The 17,634-nt window shown below is 42.6% G+C and overlaps 1 protein-coding gene across 6 annotated transcripts in view; it reads right to left on the bottom strand.

The window, feature by feature from the left end:
* The window catches only part of MBOAT2 (membrane bound O-acyltransferase domain containing 2), a 126,226-nt gene that overhangs the window by 22,993 nt on the left and 85,599 nt on the right, over nt 1-17,634 (bottom strand). For all 6 annotated transcript variants that reach the window (XM_038560729.1, XM_038560726.1, XM_038560725.1 and 3 more), the window contains 3 exons: nt 14,004-14,099; nt 2,771-2,826; nt 1,484-1,538 (listed from right to left, as the gene is read on the bottom strand). In XM_038560729.1, the coding sequence (XP_038416657.1) occupies nt 1,484-1,538; nt 2,771-2,822 (107 nt within the window). In that variant the 5' untranslated portion in view covers nt 2,823-2,826; nt 14,004-14,099. The remainder of the gene's footprint in view (nt 1-1,483; nt 1,539-2,770; nt 2,827-14,003; nt 14,100-17,634) is intronic.

Genomic DNA, 17,634 nt, shown 5'->3' on the forward strand with positions numbered 1-17,634 from the left:
AGGGAGCTGGAAGGGCAAGTGAGGTCAAGATGTTTCTCCTTCCAGGGAGTGGGAAAGACAGGGAGAAGCGATGAGTGACAATGCGAGGGATGGGATAGCTGAAGGAGAAAATCCCCGAGTTCAAAGAGAAGCCGCTGGAGTCAGTGAGAAGCGAGAAGCTGGCCTTGGACTGGATTATGGACAGTTAATACTCGGTATGGGGCAGAAAGGGGAGTATTTTGTAGCAGATTTAGTGGGAGCAGAAGGAAGTAGAGCTGCCTTTATTTTCTCCAGGAGTCAAACTTTGCTACCATCCTAAGTGAGTGCGGGGGAGGGAGTGCTGGCAGTCTGAGGAAGGAGAACACACCAGCTCACGGGTGGGAGGGCGAGGGGACAGATGCAGTGGAACTCCTAGCAACACTCCGGCCGTAATCCCAAATTTGTGGGAACATGCTCAGAACAAGTCCAATCAACAATGAATGTTTTTCCACTCTGCTTTCTTCCACTGTTTGGGTAGGCGGAGAGTTGAATTTAATAGGGTTTGGGGTTTTGCCAGGTGGGGGTGTGGGAGGGAAAGGCCGAAATGGGGGCTGAGTGTCTATTAGGGAGAGGTTACAGTGGTTGGGCAAAGGTCTCCTAAGATCAGAGAACCCAGATGAAAGGAATCTCTCATCACCTAAGTGTATTCCAGTACACATTTACTGGTATATAAACAATGGCTGTAGAGAGTATCAAAATAGAATAACCATAAAGATGGAGAAATTGTAAGAAGATTCCCAAGACACGTTACCAAAAGTGAACACTCAGGGTAGGGTCTCTCTACGCTTACAAACTGAACCTTATTCCTCTGACAGCCATGCATCTCTTAGTTCTAGATTTACAAAAAACAAGGGGCTTCCTGGGAATTTTTTCTTTAGGTAAAAATACATATTTGATTCTTAATTATATTAGGTTAGGACAGACCCTCCTGAGAAATTAAGCTATTCCTCAGATTAGTCAACAGAATACTATAATAAATGAAGTAGAAACCCACCCAGAATGAATTCCTCAAATATCGAGGACATCTTACTGGTTCAAAACATGGCATCTATGTGCTATATTAACACATCTTAGCCCAGTACCTGCCATTAAGTTATTGGTCTATAAATGGAAGCAGTGATTATCACTCATTACTATATGACAGACATGAAAACTATATGATCTTCTTGTCTTCAGGAAACTCAGAAAATCATAGGAGAGACAGAAAATGTACTGATATCCTCATGGTACAAAAGAGGAACATACTGTAGGATGATCTATCCAAAGTGCCACGGGAGCCCTAGGAGGGGGTAGATAGCCTAGCCTAGCAAGATTTGGTGGCAGGGAGGTATGTGGAGGGAGGCAGGTTTGGTTTTCATGAAGTCAGTACCTCTAGCGGGACGAGTCTGCCTTAACCATGAGAGTAAAGTATGTCCTAGGCAGAGACAGCATGGACCATGGCAGGACACGATAAGGGGGCACGTACCTTACAGCTAAACCTCTCTGTGATGAAGTCAGTTCCTCATCCTTTCGAAACATCCCTGAAAAATACAAATAGGTACTGTAATCAATTATGGTTTCCCCCGAGAAAAGAATGGTATTTTCTCCCATTCACACTTGTTCCCCTTTTCTCATTGGAAATTCAAGCTCTAATCCCAATTTTGGAATAACAGATTCCTTTCTTTCTCACTGCAACATAGGTTCGATCACGTCAAATGACCACCATGTAACCCAACATGTCTAGGTCTGTATAAGAAAAATAACACACATCGGTGCACAAATCTCACTCTTCTCTAGAGGAAAATTATTATTAAAAATTTCAAATTGCTAAATTGCTAACATATTTTAGGTAAACACTATGACTTTCAAAAGAAAGTATTAAAGTGTTTCTATTATTAGATATTTTTTAAGTGACTAATATCAGTATTATGGGCTAGAAGCTCAACACAAAGCAAGGAATGATTTCCTTACCTCTCTATGATGCTAAGGAATGAAAAAGGTACTCCTATACCATCTCCATCCATTTCTTTACCTTCTCTCCTCAGAGAGGAGGATATGGTTTCTTATTAGATCCTAAGCCCGTTAATTTAAAGACCAGAGGAGGACTGAACTAAGAAGTAACGATATACTTAAAAATTATTTGTAGGTCTTCCTTAACAGATGGTACAGGATGGGTGATCTATACAGTGACGCTAAAAACCCTGTGCCAGAAGCTCCCTAGACCACTACAAATGACTGGTCTGATGGTGATACTTCTCCAGTCTGTGAAGAAACCAGAGCCTAACTCATGACTCATAGCCCACACCATTAGCATTTCCTATGGTAAGGTGTCCATTCACTGAAAATATAAAATAGGAATATACAAATATTTATGCTAAAAACATATATAGCTGTGTGTATGTATTGTATGTATCATATAATAAGGGGTAAGGGACACGGGGAAAAACACTCAAATATTAATAAAAATGTAACACGAGATGAAGCAGAGATTAATACAACTTGATTTAGATCAAATGTCTATTTCCTTTACATTTTAAATCGCCATTAATGCGGGTCATATGACAGGATCCCATTCTTTTACTCTGTTTTTGTCACTGAATCAAGTGTGAAACCAAGATGAAACACTGCAGAAAAATAAACACACGCAGAGTTAAATATTCCCTTTTCTAAACTCCTCTAATACAAGAGCTGAAAGTTAGGGTCATATCTCAGGCAAAAGTACATTTGAATAGGATTTCTTTCAGTGACGAAAATTTAATTTCTAGATTCTTACCATCATGAATCTCGTAAGCCAAACTAGTGATCTTCTGGGTAATTATCATCATTGGGCTGTGACAAAATAAAAAATAAATATTTAAAAGCAGAAACTTAAAAAATACTTGTGATGTATGAAAAAGAGTTTACTCTGCTTATACAACTGCAAAATCCTGACATTTTTTTTAACATAAAAAAAGACCTCCAAGGGATTTCAAAGACATAATCCAGGGGCTGCCGTGTTTGGGGAAGGCATGGGAGCTAGATCTAGGCCTTCTCCCTTGCTTTGAAAAAAGCAGGAAGGGAGAAAGGAAGGGAAGGGATGGGAAGGAGGCAGAGAGAGAGAAACCATGAGAGACCCTGTGTGAGCAGCGCTGCTGCCCCGACTCTGCGCATTAGAACACCAGGCCACAGGGTTACCTGGGCATCAGGCGTAGCCCTGGTTTCCTGATTTTGACTTTCCAACATACCATGCTGCCTTCTGCCTCAGCTGACTTACAGGTGGAAAGTGAGTTGGGAAAAGGGGAATAGGTAGAAAATTAAAGGAGGTTGGGTGAGAAATGCAGAACAAAACAGGAGGGATGGGCGAGGAAGAAACAGGACAATGTCTGTCCCGCTTGTCTGAGACCAGGGGCTAAGGGCCTGTGAGAGCTGCCCTAGGGACAACACCTAAAGCCTTTTATTTTTTTTTTAAGATTTTATTTATTTATTCATGAGAGACACACAGAGAGGGGCAGAGACACAGGCAGAGGGAGAAGCAGGTTCCTCGTGGGGAGCCTGATGCAGCATTCGATTCCAGGACCCTGGGATCATGCCCTGAGCCAAAGGCAGATGCTCAACCACTGAGCCACCCAAGTGCCCAATAAAGCTCCCCTTCAATGAGGGTGCTAAATCATGTCATAATTAAGATGGTAATATCTTTTTATATTTTATAGTCTGTAATTGAATGGATAACTTGGAAAGGAAAAATAAATCAATCCACATAAGAAAGCCACCAGGATATATCTTTATCCTTTATCACGTTAGCTTAGACATTCATATCACAGAACAATTAATCACAAGGTATTTATTTATATTTTGGGAATTTCCCTAAAACCAGGAAATGGTGTTTTGCCTACAGGTAGAGTGTGAGCTCTATCTTCTCGGGGTACGCATGGCCACCGCCACTGCATAGCCAAGGAGAGGCCCTCAGAACAGGCCAGCCACACAGCCAGCGAGTGGCAGGAGGAAGCTCAGACCCCACCACGGGGACCCGGTGCTCTTCCACCTGTCCCCACCACTCAGAGCTCGAGACTGCTCGGTGTGGACTCCACCTCTGGCCGAACGCGAGGATCCTTCAACTCCTAAAGAAAGAAGAACACCATCCAAGGCAATGAGACGCACAGACCTGGGCCCCAGAACCGCTCATTCTACTGACCTGACAGGCAAGATCTCACATACACACACACACACACACACACACACACACACACACGCACGTACCCGTCATATGACAACTGCTCTCAAACTCAAAGTGCATAACGGAGGAGATTCCCCTTGGGTTCCCTTACAACTCAGTTCCTACCTTTCCACCACTCACTCTCGGGAAATGATCCCTCAGGCAACCTATCCCCCCCCAGGCTGCCAGGAACACCCAGCTGCCGTGTTAGCTTCCAGGATGTTTTCTATGCCTCTGAGGTTTGTAAAAATAATGACACCCACTTCCCTGGGGGCAAAGAATCACTTTTCTCATCCTGCCTCATTCTCTTCATCGTTTAGCCCACCCAAGAATTACAAAATACTCTTCGGTTCTAAATTCGAATTCCTATTTCCTCTCAAAACATAATAAAAACGACTGATCAAATAACGAAGTTCATCAACTCAGTGACACACACACATATATGATGATCCCAAACCTGCAGCTGTGTGCTTTCTGAGTGTGCGCCCGTCTTGTGGCTCCGGCGTCGGGGCATCCCTGTGTCAGGTGTGGGGGCTCCTGTGGCTGCCAGGTGTGCAGGCTGCAGCCAGCTCATGGAAATGAGCTGGGCGGGGAGGACGGGGCGTGCGAGGCTGTGGTGCTGGATCTGAGAACCATGCTCCCCGCCAGGGATGGAGGGAAGGCAGGGAGCAGAGGTGAAGGCTCCAGAGTCTTTCCAAACGTTGCTCTGTCTACTTAGACCACTCTTTCTGTTTTGCCAAGACAGCCCCTTCTTCAAGTCCCAGCCGAGAAGCTACTTTGTCCTAGGGGCCCACAGAACAGCGCCACCTCTAGTGGCCCCTCTGCCACAAAGCCCACACCTGCTCTTCATTTAACCTTTGTTTGCCTCCTTCAAAATATTTTCAGGTTCATGGGTGCTTCATTAATCAAATTACAGTGGTTGTTGTTAAATCTGTCTTTCCTTTCTAGAAAGCCCATGAGGTAAGAAACCAACAGTCTTTTTCACCTCTGAATTCCCAGGGCCTGGCTCAAGATACGTGCTAAATAAATATTTTTAAAATGCCAAATAAACAGACTCCTCTAAGTGTCCAATCAAGATCCCCTACTCCTTCTACAAGTTAATCAGGCTCCCTCCCACCTGCCCCTTCTCATCTGTGCTTGAAAGCATTCATCATACTGTTTTTTAATTTTTTGTTTACTTTCCTGTCACCACAAAAGTCATGGGCCACTGAACACCAGAACTCTGCCTTAGTTATCTCTGCACCTTTGATACTTGGCATATACATGGCTCAAAGAACCAACTGGTTTGCAAAACATCTCAACATCTTTTTGTTTGCTTTACCAGTGGTCATTAGCCCTGAATATTCCCTTGGGTTTTAAATAGGTGGTAGTTCCACTGCCTCTGGTCCAACCTGTCATGGGGTGGGTTCAGGGAGTGGCAAATGTGAGAGTAAAACACTAGAAGGCAGAATTACTACAGAGAGACCCTGAAGGAGTAAGTTACAGATGAAAGTAAGATAGTACTGAAGTAAGAGGTTCAGTAAAGCACGGACAGATTAATGGGAGCTCAGAAAAGTAAACCAGAGGGGAAAACGGAGAGATGAGTCCAACACAGGCGTGTGTGTGTGTGTGTGTGTGTGTGTGTGTGTGTGACCAGGAAACAAAACAGAGTGATGGGGAAGGAGAACCACCCTCACCTCACTACAGCTGAACCAGGATGCAGAGAAAACATGTCTAAATGCAAACACATTACTGGCAGTGCATCTTCTTTTAAATGCAAACAACTCCAATGTGCTCAGATTACCAGCAGTGTATCTTCTTAGCAGTGCACTTTGTTCATAAATACTTGTTTTGGTGACTCATACATTATTTCACTTGTAGCTTTTAACTATATTTTAACTACCTGCTGACTTTGCATCTAGTGGAGCCTCCATAGCTAGTCACTTCCTGGGTCCTGAAAGTCTGAGATCACTTGATGCAAATCAGAAAGACTGGCTTTTCCCCCAGGGTGGAATCTGAGGGATGGAGGAGGGAGAGGAGGTGGGTGGCCTCCAGCGAGTGAGCTCAGGGCTGTGGACAGAGCCACCATACCTTCTACATGAAGACATCTCTGTATTCAAGTGTAAGGACGCATATTTACTCCTGCTGGCACTCTGCGAGGAATGTGGGAAAATATGGAATCTAACTGTTCAAAATAAACACCGCAACTGATGAAAGAGTAGCAGGTAATATTTTTTAAAAAGCCTTATCTGATGTAAAGAACTAAAAGTTTTACACTTCCTGAAACTTAAAAAAAAAAAACAGATGCAGGAGTTAAAAATCTTTTATATGCATTTTTTTGGTCTCTACAAATAATGAGAATGGGATTTAGTTCTATCACACAGAATTCAACAGTAGTTAAACATTATTAGAAAATGAATGCTAAAAAGAATAGTCACTTTCTTAACTGTCCATCTCTAGGAGACGCTATCTCTAAAGACATCTGCATACAAATGAGATAAAGCAACACACCTGCCAGGTCAAAGGTCAGTTTGCCACCAGGGTACAAGTCACCTGACAACAGAGAGCCCCACACACAGAATGCCAAAGACCACAGAGGGAGACGTGATGGAAAAGGGCATGGGTTTCCGAGCCACGTCCATTCATTCACCTTACTCTCTCATTCAGAAACAGGTGTTCAACAAGCAAAATAAACCAGATGCTAGAGACACAACCATGCACAAGATGAAGTTCCCGCTGCCATGGCCCTCACAATGTACCGGACGGAGAGAGATAATAAAGGAATAAACAGGCAAATGCATCGTATGCCAGATGCTGCCCAGGGCTGAGCCCAGGAACAAAGCAGGGCAGGGGAAGAGGGAGTGCCAGCACGTGGTGACATATAACCAGCCTCGCCTGAAGGTGACATTTCAAGCGAGAACAAGGCAGAGAGCAGCCTGTGGAGGTAAGAAGGTTCAGGAAGGGAGAGAAGCAGTTCAACAGCCCTCAGGCAGAACTGTGACTGGTATGTGGGGAGACAGGAGGATGCTGACAGGCCTGGAGCTGGTGCAGAGGGCGGACAGGGCAGATGCCTGAGGCAGGCGGGGCAGCGGTCAGACCCAGGCGGGTTCTGCAGGGGCGAGTGAGGCCTGGCTCTCGAGTGACACACGGACTGGACGGCTCTCGGCACGTAGTAACCTGGTTTTAAATGGACGTTTTCTGGCTCTGGGCTGAAAAAGACTGAGAAGCCACAGTGGGATAAGTGGGCAGGAGAGGATGGAGGCTCAGACCAGGGTGACAGCACGTGGGGTCTGACGTGGTGCCCAGCTGTCATCTGAAGGTAGAGATGACAGGATCTGCTGGCGACCTGACAAGGGGTTTGATGCAGGGTTTGAGATCCAACGCCGCCAAGGTTTTTGACCAGAGCAACCACCTAGAAGGACAGAGGTGCCTCCTGGAGCTCTGGGTGGAGGTATGGGTGGTGAACTGGCAGCTGGTCACCTGAGTCTGAAAACTGCCTACACCCTGCCCCCACCGGTGATTGCTTATGGAAGACTGGGGAGCTAGTTAAGTCCCCCCCCAAAAAAAATTATCTAAAATATCAAAGTAGAGCGGGGGGATGGGGTGACTGGGTGACGGGCACTGAGGGGGGCACCTGACAGGATGAGCACTGGGTATTATACTATATGTTGGCAAACTGAACTCCAATAAAAAATTTTTAAAAAATATCAAAATAATGATGCCATTGTGTAGATTAAATAAAGTAGCCACATGAAAAATACCTGGAACGGTATCTGAGACACAGCAAATGTCTAACAAAACCTTCCTTTAATAAATACTGGAACTGCTACCAGGCATCAGGCACTGAAGGGACATGATAATTAGCTGTAAAGTGTGGTCTCCGGAGAGGCTTTCTCACTAAAACGGGAGATAAACAGGTATGTGAATAACTATATAAAAGTGTTATGAGCCAGATGAGCCATCTGAAGGAATGTGTGCAGAGATGAGAAAGAGCTTTAAAACGAGGGCAAAACCTGGGGTCCAAGTCACTTCATATCCCCTGGGCCTGTGGGCCAAGGGGCGCTGGGTGTGTGTGGACAGCTGGACTGCAAGGGCGGCGCCCCAAGCAGGGAGAACAGTCCAGAGATGGTGAGGAGGACAGCGGGGACGGGGCTGAGGGGCAGGCTGGGCACACCCCGTGGGGGCTCAGAGCCTCAGGAACCCGCAGACTTCCAATACATAGTTACAGCACACTGCCTTGCAAGCGGACAGAACAGTGGAGAAGGATCCGGGAGGGCAGAGGCCGGACAAATCAAGCCGTCTAGTGGCCTGCTTGCTCTTGGTAACTCGACCTAGGTTAGTAGCAGCTGGACAGAAGGATTCCTCCCACCAAATGTAGGTCAAGGTGTGGGAGACACTCCCCCAGGATGAAACAGGATCAACGGAACATTAAGGTTGAGCAATTGAATAATTTACATCTACCCCACTTACAACACAGTAAGTGGGCGCCGTGTGACAGGAGGTGATGAGAGCGGGGGTCTTCTAGAACTCAGCACGGAGCACAGAGACACATCTACAACTGACTCTCAGCTTGAATAAGGCTTTCCCGAAGGAGCACACACAGGACACCTAGCTAGCTCACTGCATTGAGTGTCCCACTCTTGATTTTGGCTCAGGTCATGCATGATCTCAGGGTCATGAGATTGAGTCCTGCATCCAATTCCCTGCTGTGTGTGGAACCTGCTTAAGATTCTTTCTCTCCTTCTGCCTCTGTACCCCACTCCCTGTCTGAAAAAATTAAAAAATAAATAAATAAAAGAGGTGCATCTAACAATCACACCTATAGCTTTTAGACCAAATGGTCTGTCCCTTATGCTGGACAGGACTGTCACCTACAAAAGTACTTCACACCTAACAAAATGTACAGCATGTGCTCCATAAATCCTAGCTGAATGAACACACAGGAGTAAGCAGTAACAAAATGTTTGCTGAGCATCTGATACTACGTGGTTAGCTCTAAAACACATCCTTAATCCGAATGGAAAATTATGTCATGTACATCTCGTTTGGTGGATGCATTAAGCTATCCCTTTAGCACCATAAAAATCGACATCAGAACTCATCACCTTCCTGCCAAAAAAAATCTGTTCTCACTTCCATCTACACGTTACTTATCTACAAAGAAGGCAAGGATTTACCTTTCATTCTTCCGTCTCAATACCATTTACTGAATAATCAAGAAGAGCTTTCCCCACTGGATCTATAATCCCACCATTTCTTTTCTGTACCTTTATTTCTCAGATCCCATGGGGTTGTTTCTCTGCCCTGGTTTTACGATTCCTGTTAGTCCTGTAATATTTAAGGGACTGCTACTTGACAAACAGTAGTGTTTTGTACTGAAATTGCTACTTGCACACGCTCAAACTTCTAGAGAAACTTTTCAGTTCATCTAATGTCCCTCAACACCCCACCTAGAACTGCATGACACCTACAGATTAACCTGAAAGGAATTATTATCTTTATAATACTGAATAACAAGATGTTTCTCCAGTTAGTGTCCTTTCATATCCTACAGTAAAGTTTTATTGTCTTCTACAGAGGTCCTGTGCATTTCTTTTTACATGTATTCCTAGACATATCAGAGTTTTAACTGCTTGTGAAACTAGGATCCTTTAACTATTATATTTGCTAACTGGTTATTGCTGATATAAAAGGCAGCTAATTAATTATTGTATACTCTTCCTGTACCTATTTTCTGAGGCTAGCACAAAAGTCAAGACTTCAGTAGCTTCTCAACCTTTCTGTGAAAAGAAACTTCTAAGATATGAGTCCCTTAGGGGCACCTGGGGGGCTCAGTCTGTTATGCGCCTGTCTTTAGCTCAGGTCATGATCTCGGGGTCCTAGGATCGAGTCCTGCATTGGGGGGTCCCTGCTCAGTGGGGAGTCTGCTTTTCCCTCTGCCCCTCCTCATCACTTGCGCTGTCTCTCAAATAAATTTAAAAAAAAAGCAAGTCCCTTTTATCTGATTGACATTTTAAATACATCTTGAACTCATGCCTAACTACACACGCACACATGCACACACAATTAGTTTCCCATATATCATGCAAGTAAGATTGCCCTGTACAAAAGAGCCCCCATGTGATTCCTCAGCAAGAGCCTGGCTTTGCTTTCGGTACTGCCAGTTTCAGGGCCGCAGGAGCGCTAAGGATAAAGGATGGTTCACTGTATTCAATTCTACCTTCTACAGACATCATGCATTTTGGATATTTACCCTAATTAGGATCAAGTTAGCATCTTTTATGCTCACGTGTTAAATACATTCAGGACTTCTAAACACCTAAATATTTCATTAGGGGAAGAGTCTGCCTCTAGGTGGCTTCTTTTCTGTCCTGTGTCCAATTAAAAAAAAAAAATCCTTCAACTTAGTTTGGTCAGATGGCCTCCTTCAGCTAATTTGTCTTTGCCTAATCTTTATCAGTTTACTGGTGATGGTCAAATGCTTCCTCCTAATGGATAAAAATTATACATTAAACTGGGAGTTTTATATCAGGTTGTCCATCTTTAACATGCTATATTGTTTTTCTTCCACATAAACATTTTAAATTATACTTAAATATTTAAATGACATTTTAAGTCTCAGCAAAATACTTAAAGCCATGTCATATAAAGTTATTTTTAAACATGCCTGTTGTTCTTACTGCAAAACTACCCCCTAATTTGTGGGCCACGTACAGAGTCCTTTCCAATAGGAAGTAAGCAGCAGTGGTGAGGAGGCATGCACTCTCCGTTTGCTCATCAACAGGGCCTCCGTTCACTGTTCACCAAGAGGATTCCTGAGATGCTGAATGAGGTGAAGCCCTAAGAAAGAAGCTTCCCTAAATGACTGTGTGAAGCAAAGGCTCCCTCCTCAGTGGACTGAGAAATAAGCATGTATTATGCTGAGCCACTGAAGTTGTGCTGTTGTTCTAACAGCAGTTAGCTTCTCCCCAGCTAGAGACTAGTAGTAAACAAGAGTTTAGAATATCAGGTACCAGAAATAAGAAAGTTAACTACTAAGATCAAACCAAAGGGACGGGGGGGTTGGAGGACCCAGGAAACACCGTGTTATGCAAATCTCTACTCATGCCAACCACATTCGTGAGCTCAATTTAGCTATGTTAATTACTTTTGAAATCTGACAATTTAAAAATATAAGCAGCACAGTATTTGTTAAATGAAGTATTATGTGGAATCCCAAAATATAAGCTAGAGACACAGAGCAGTTGTGGTCAGAGGGTAGAGCCTCACCTGGTTAGCCCCTACCGGTTACTTGGCTAGTGTATCTGAGAACTCAAGAAGGCAATTTGCAAATTCATGGTTTACAGTGTTAACTTCCAGCTGCTAATGTTAACATTTCTGTTATCAATATGCATAGACTGAATTAGTCAACAGTATTCTTTTTGTTTCAATTTCATACTAAATGCTTAATTCATTTTTTTTTTTTCAATTTACTTATTTATGATAGTCACAGAGAGAGAGAGAGAGAGAGGCAGAGACACAGGCAGAGGGAGAAGCAGGCTCCATGCACCGGGAGCCCGATGTGGGATTCGATCCCGGGTCTCCAGGATCGCGCCCTGGGCCAAAGGCAGGCACCAAACCGCTGCGCCACCCAGAGATCCCTGCTTAATTCATTTCTAAATTCATTATAATGCAAGCACTAAAGCTATGAATTTATCTCTTAGATAGCACAGCTTCACCCACATGGCTCAGGTTTTTCTGCACTGTGATTGTTATTTCCCCTCATTCTTCTTGCTGTATTTTCTACTTTCTTCTTTACTAAGTAGTATTATTATTGATTCAGTGTCTATTTAACACCACTATGTGCTAAGCACTAAGGATACCCCCCAATGAACAAGACCAGTAGGGTAACTGCACCCAGGAAGATTAAACTAAGTGGCCTTAACTCTTGTAAACATTCACAACCTGTTCCTACTTTCATTATACCCTAATGACAACCTGTGACCTGGCTTACATCTTCAAATTCCAAAGATTTTTAATGGCCCAATATATTCACTGATTCTGTCCATTAGCTCTTTTTCTGCAAGAATATCTATTATTTATAAGCCAGATTGCCAGCATCTAGTCTCCTTTTCTGAATTCCAGGTACATTTCTCTATTCTACCCAATATATCATTAATTTAAGGAGTTTTTTTTAGTGTATTAATCAGTTCATTTCGGTTTGGTTGTGTTTGTTCTTTTGTATGAACCTCCTTTCATTTAAGTCTATTTTTTAAATCAGTTTTTAAGGGCTCCTGGGTGGCACAGTCAGTGAAGCATCTGCTTCTGGCTCAGGTCATGATCCCGGGGTCCTGGGATCAAGTCCCACATGGGGTTCTCTGCTCAATGCAGAGTCTGCTTCTCCCTTTCCCTCTGCCTGCTGCTTGCCCTGCTTGCACTCTTTCTTTCTCAAATAAATACAATCTTTAATAATAATAAATCAGTTTTTAAAAGTAAAATCTACTTGAATCCCATTAAGGAGAAAAGAAATTTCATCTTCTAAAATTCTCTTGTTCCATAGCAGTAATTTTTCTCTAAGCTTATAAAACTTTGGTCCATTTCTAATGTTGAGTAACTTTTTTTTTCCATACGTGCCATGATATACTTTATTTTTTTCCACTTTGTTCATCCTTAGCCGAGGTCCCTTTATAAAGATGGTGAGCACGTTAGCTCTTAGGGACTTGGACTACATTTATCTTGGAGCAGACATTTAATCAGTTTTGTTACAGGACATAGAGTACCATGGAGGGACTACCTTCCCTTTGAAAGAACTTTAAAAAGGCAGAAGTTATTTCCATGACTCAGTTGAATACTAGACATAAGAATGTAGAACATTCCATAAAAGTGAAATGCACAACAAGTAAAATACATGCTCAAGTGTCTTCTCTAGGATATTCAGAAGACAAAGCTAGGCCAAGGACATCTGGTCCAAAAAAAAGTCTCAGGGGGTGTTAAGAAGCAAGAAGAAGGGGTGCCAGGGTGGCTCAGCAGTTGAGCGTCTGCCTTCGGCCCAGGGCATGATCCTGGAGACCCAGGATTGAGTCCCACATCAGGGTCCCTGCATGGAGCCTGCTTCTCCCTCTGCCTGTGTCTCTGCCTCTCTCTCTCTCTCTCTCTCTCTCTCTCTCTCTGTGTGTGTCTCTCATGAATAAATAAATAAAATATTAAAAAAAAAGTAGCAAGAAGAAGTGATCAGATCTTATACAGAAGCTGGTAAATGACTGTACAGAAGACTCTCAGGAGAAGAAAGAAACAGAGTCAAAGACACAAACTCCAGGGGGCTGGCTTTCAATAGTTAAAACTGATGGCAGAAATTTCCATAAAGTTAGAGAATGCTTCCAGTATCAGAATCCCATACAACAAATTTAATTGCTACATATTGGAAACTGTATATAAGTCAACTTAAAAAGACAGGTTATTTTTGTGACTTACACAGAACCATAAAAGACCACTTCATAAGAAAATGTCTAAATTTGGGGCACCTGGGTTGGCTCCATCAGTTAAGCATCCAATTCTTGATTTCGGCTTGAGTCATGATTTCAGGGTTCTGCTGGAGATTTTCTCTCTCTCTCTCTCTTTCTCTCTCTATCCCTCTGCCCTTCCCCCAATTTACGCTCACCTGCGTGGTGCATGTGCACATGCTCTCTCTTAAATAATTTTTTTAAAAAAGAAAATATCTAAATTCATAAAGGAATTTCCAACCAAAATGTTTGTCAGTCACTTTTCATTTGAACTACTTAATGCAACTGTATGTTGTCTTCTCACCAACATGTTAGAATAGATAAAACAGGCTACTGAGTCAAAGTGTTCATCTTACCCTGAAAAATCAGCAGAATATTGTCCATAATCAAAGATATAGACTCTAGTAATTTGGCACACTGTGAGGTATCCCAAAGCAAACACAAAACAATATCTGGAAAACAAAAACAAACTAGATTAGTGAAAATAAAAGATTCATTTTGTTAAATAATACATTTCAAAGCAATTTATTAACCATATGATTCAAAATTTAAATGGTTCAAAACTTAAATATTTCTAGATCTATTCCACAAATAGCTTTCTTTAATAAACTGTAACAACTCTTAACTAGTATCTACTTAAGTCTACTTTTGTAAATTTTGTACCATCTTCAATGGTAAATGCATCTAATTACTGCTTTTATTAATTTTTTCCTTCTGAAAGACCTCCAGGAATCAAACTATATATTTGAAAGTCATGTTCACAAGTATAAAACTGTGAGTATTGGTATTTCTTCTATTTATTTCTCTTCCTTTTTAGAAAACACAATTTAGCCCAAAGATTTTTGGCTAAATTATACATTAAACAAATTCTTAATAGGATTTTAAAAACTTGCTCTCAACAGTCTAAAATCATACATCCTTAGTGTGGATCAGATGGCATTTACTCACATTTTATAGGTATGAACATTTAGTGAACATTTATTTCCACATTCTCAAGGTGCTTGGGACAGAGCTACAATAATTAAACACATAGTATGGAAAAGAATTTATGTATCAATATGAAAATAACAGAAATTCTAGAACATGATAAAGGCTGCGATGCAAATGAGCAGGGAGGGATTATTATCTAGTCAATATAATTCTAGAGAAACTAAAGAATTACTGTACAACAGAAAAACCAGAACACATAGGAAATGTGGATAAATATTCAAATGTTCTCAAATTGGGGAAGGACTTTCTAAACACTGTTAAAATTTTAAGTTTCCTGGTATAGGCAATTCAGGCAGTTTTATGAAAGAAATCTTTTAAACTTGGGGCACCTAGGTGGCTCAGCCGGTTGAGCATTGGACTCCTGATTTCGGCTCAGGTCAGGATCTCAGGGTCCTGGGATCGAGCCCTGTATCAGGCTCCCACTCAGGGGGGTGTATGCTTAAAGATTCTCTCTCTCCCTCTCCCTGCCCTTCCCGACTTACATGCCAACATTCTCTCTCTCTCTCTCTCAAATAAATTAATTAAAAATAAAAAAAGAAATCTTTTAAACTTTAAACAAATAGGTAATTTTCATTTACTTGAATTAGTCCTAGGAGGGGGCAGAGGGTGATAGCTTCCTAATTCAAATGTTTTACAAAACATATATACTCTTGATAACCATATTTGACAAAATAGCATACATACATACTCACACACACAGGAGTGACAAATCAAAATAATTTCTAAAAATCATGTGGCTGATGGTGTTTCCTAAAGATGATCATAACATCTCCCATTTCATATGCTCTTCGACAACCTGACCTTCTGCTCCGCCCCCCCCCCCCCCCCCCGCCCCGTTATGAATAAGAGTCTATTTCTCTATCCACTTAGAGTCTGGGTTGGCCTTTCAGCTCCTCTGACCAGCAGATTATGGCAGAAATAACACTTTGCTAGTTCCAGGCATGGCCCATAATTAGCCTGGTGATTTCTACTTCTTGCTTTGTGGAAGTTGTGACTCTCCTGAGACCCTGAAAAGAAGTGCGACTATCCTGAAACCATCACATGCAGAGGCTCTGGAGGATGAGACACTGTCTAGGAGAGACAGACACCAGATAGTAAGATACGTGGGTGAAGCAGCTGATGCCATATCAAAAAGAGATGATCTATCCAGTCGAACCTTTCCTGAATTTCTGTCCCACAAAGTCATTAGTAAAATAACATACCTATTTGTTTTAGGCCACCATAGTTTAGTGGGGTGATAGGATCAGAACAGAAATTGGTAAGTGAAAATGAGGCACTACCATGATTAAAAAAATCTGGAACACATAGCCCTGGCTTTAGGACTGGGTGCAGGTGGGACATGTAAAGGCCTTAAGGAGATTGCTAGTGAGGATCTGAAGGGCAGTAAGGAAACTGTCACTGGAAGCTACGGAACTTGGGTAACACTGGTACTCACTGGTTCCTTTCAGATGCATACGACAAGGTATGGATATAGAGAAATGAGCTAAAAAGGAGAGCTATTCAGGTTTTCAGCAAAATTTAGAAAAAAAAAGAGGGCTCAGGACAGTCTTTCCAGTCACAAAACACTCTTACAATAATCACAGTAAAGATGAAGTCAAGAGGACTCTTTAATGATACCTCAGGAAGATGTAAGGGCACATCTTCAGAGAACCTCTCAGAAAAAACAACAGCTTCCCAGAATCTTAAGGTTATGTCTCTTAGACTCTCTGCTAGACGAGAACGTTTTCAAGAACCTGAAGGATGCTATCACACAGCACTTTCAGGCCACAGTAAAAGGAGATTAGGAGAGGTCTATGGGAGTGGCTTCTGTCTGTCTAATGCAGGAGATTTATAGAGACATAGGACACCCACACCTGTCTTTAAGAGAGTTGTACAAGACTGGAGGGGAAGGGAGAAAGTTCAGATGAAGAGATCTTTCTGTCCCCAATTATCCACTGGTATGTAAAGGACTAAGAAAGCTGTTCAACTGTAAAATCTGGCTATTTCTTATATAAAAGGAAGGACAGAAGGACAGCTCAGGGTGTGGACAAAGAGCCACAGAGACCAACTCACAGGGATGAGATGGGGCCACTACTCAAGGAACAGGTAACGGGTGTCCCGATGGACTTCATAATTGCTATGTACCAGAGACTGTTAAGCAACTTGCATTCCTCTCCCTTTTTAATGAAGGATCTACCATAATTATCCTACCACTATTCACCATTGTATATTCATTACTGGGTGGAGGGGTACAAAACTTGCCCCATTAGCGCACTGGTCCTCACATGGAGAAGAGCTATATTTGAAGAACCACACTGAAGCTTCATCCATAGTACACCTGATTTAGATGACCAGAGGGAGGTGTCAAACTTGATGCCATAAGGAGGTGAGGAGGTGACACTCTGGGGTCTTTTTTTTTTTTAATTCTTTTTATTTTATTTTATTTATTTATGATAGTCACAGAGAGAGAGAGAGAGAGAGAGAGAGAGAGAGAGAGAGAGAGGCAGAGACACAGGCAGAGGGAGAAGCAGGCTCCATGTACCGGGAGCCCGACGTGGGATTCGATCCCGGGTCTCCAGGATCGCGCCCTGGGCCAAAGGCAGGTGTCAAACCGCTGCGCCACCCAGGGATCCACACTCTGGGGTCTTGAGAGGAAGTGAGAACATGCAAGATGGATGTAAATTTTGGGGGCCAAAGGACTGTCTCCAAAGATTACTGCCCCAAGCAACAACCCGTGCATGGGTAGCTCTGAACAGCAAGAGACAGAATATAATCCTCTTCCCCTTGAATCTGAGCTGGACTTAATAATTTAGTTTACTAATAGAATACAATGAAAATGACTTCTTGAAACGTCAAGGCCCAGTCATGAGAAGTCTTGCAGCTTCCTCCATTTCATTCTTGAAATGCTTGTCCTTAGCATACTGTGAGCCCAGCTATCACATGTGCATCGAGAGGTAACATTCCTGGTCAACAATCCCAGGTGATCTCCCAACCAACAGTCAACACTGACTGCCAGAA

The sequence above is a fragment of the Canis lupus genome, chromosome 17 (assembly GCF_011100685.1).
Source record: "Canis lupus familiaris isolate Mischka breed German Shepherd chromosome 17, alternate assembly UU_Cfam_GSD_1.0, whole genome shotgun sequence".
NCBI lineage: Eukaryota > Metazoa > Chordata > Mammalia > Carnivora > Canidae > Canis > Canis lupus.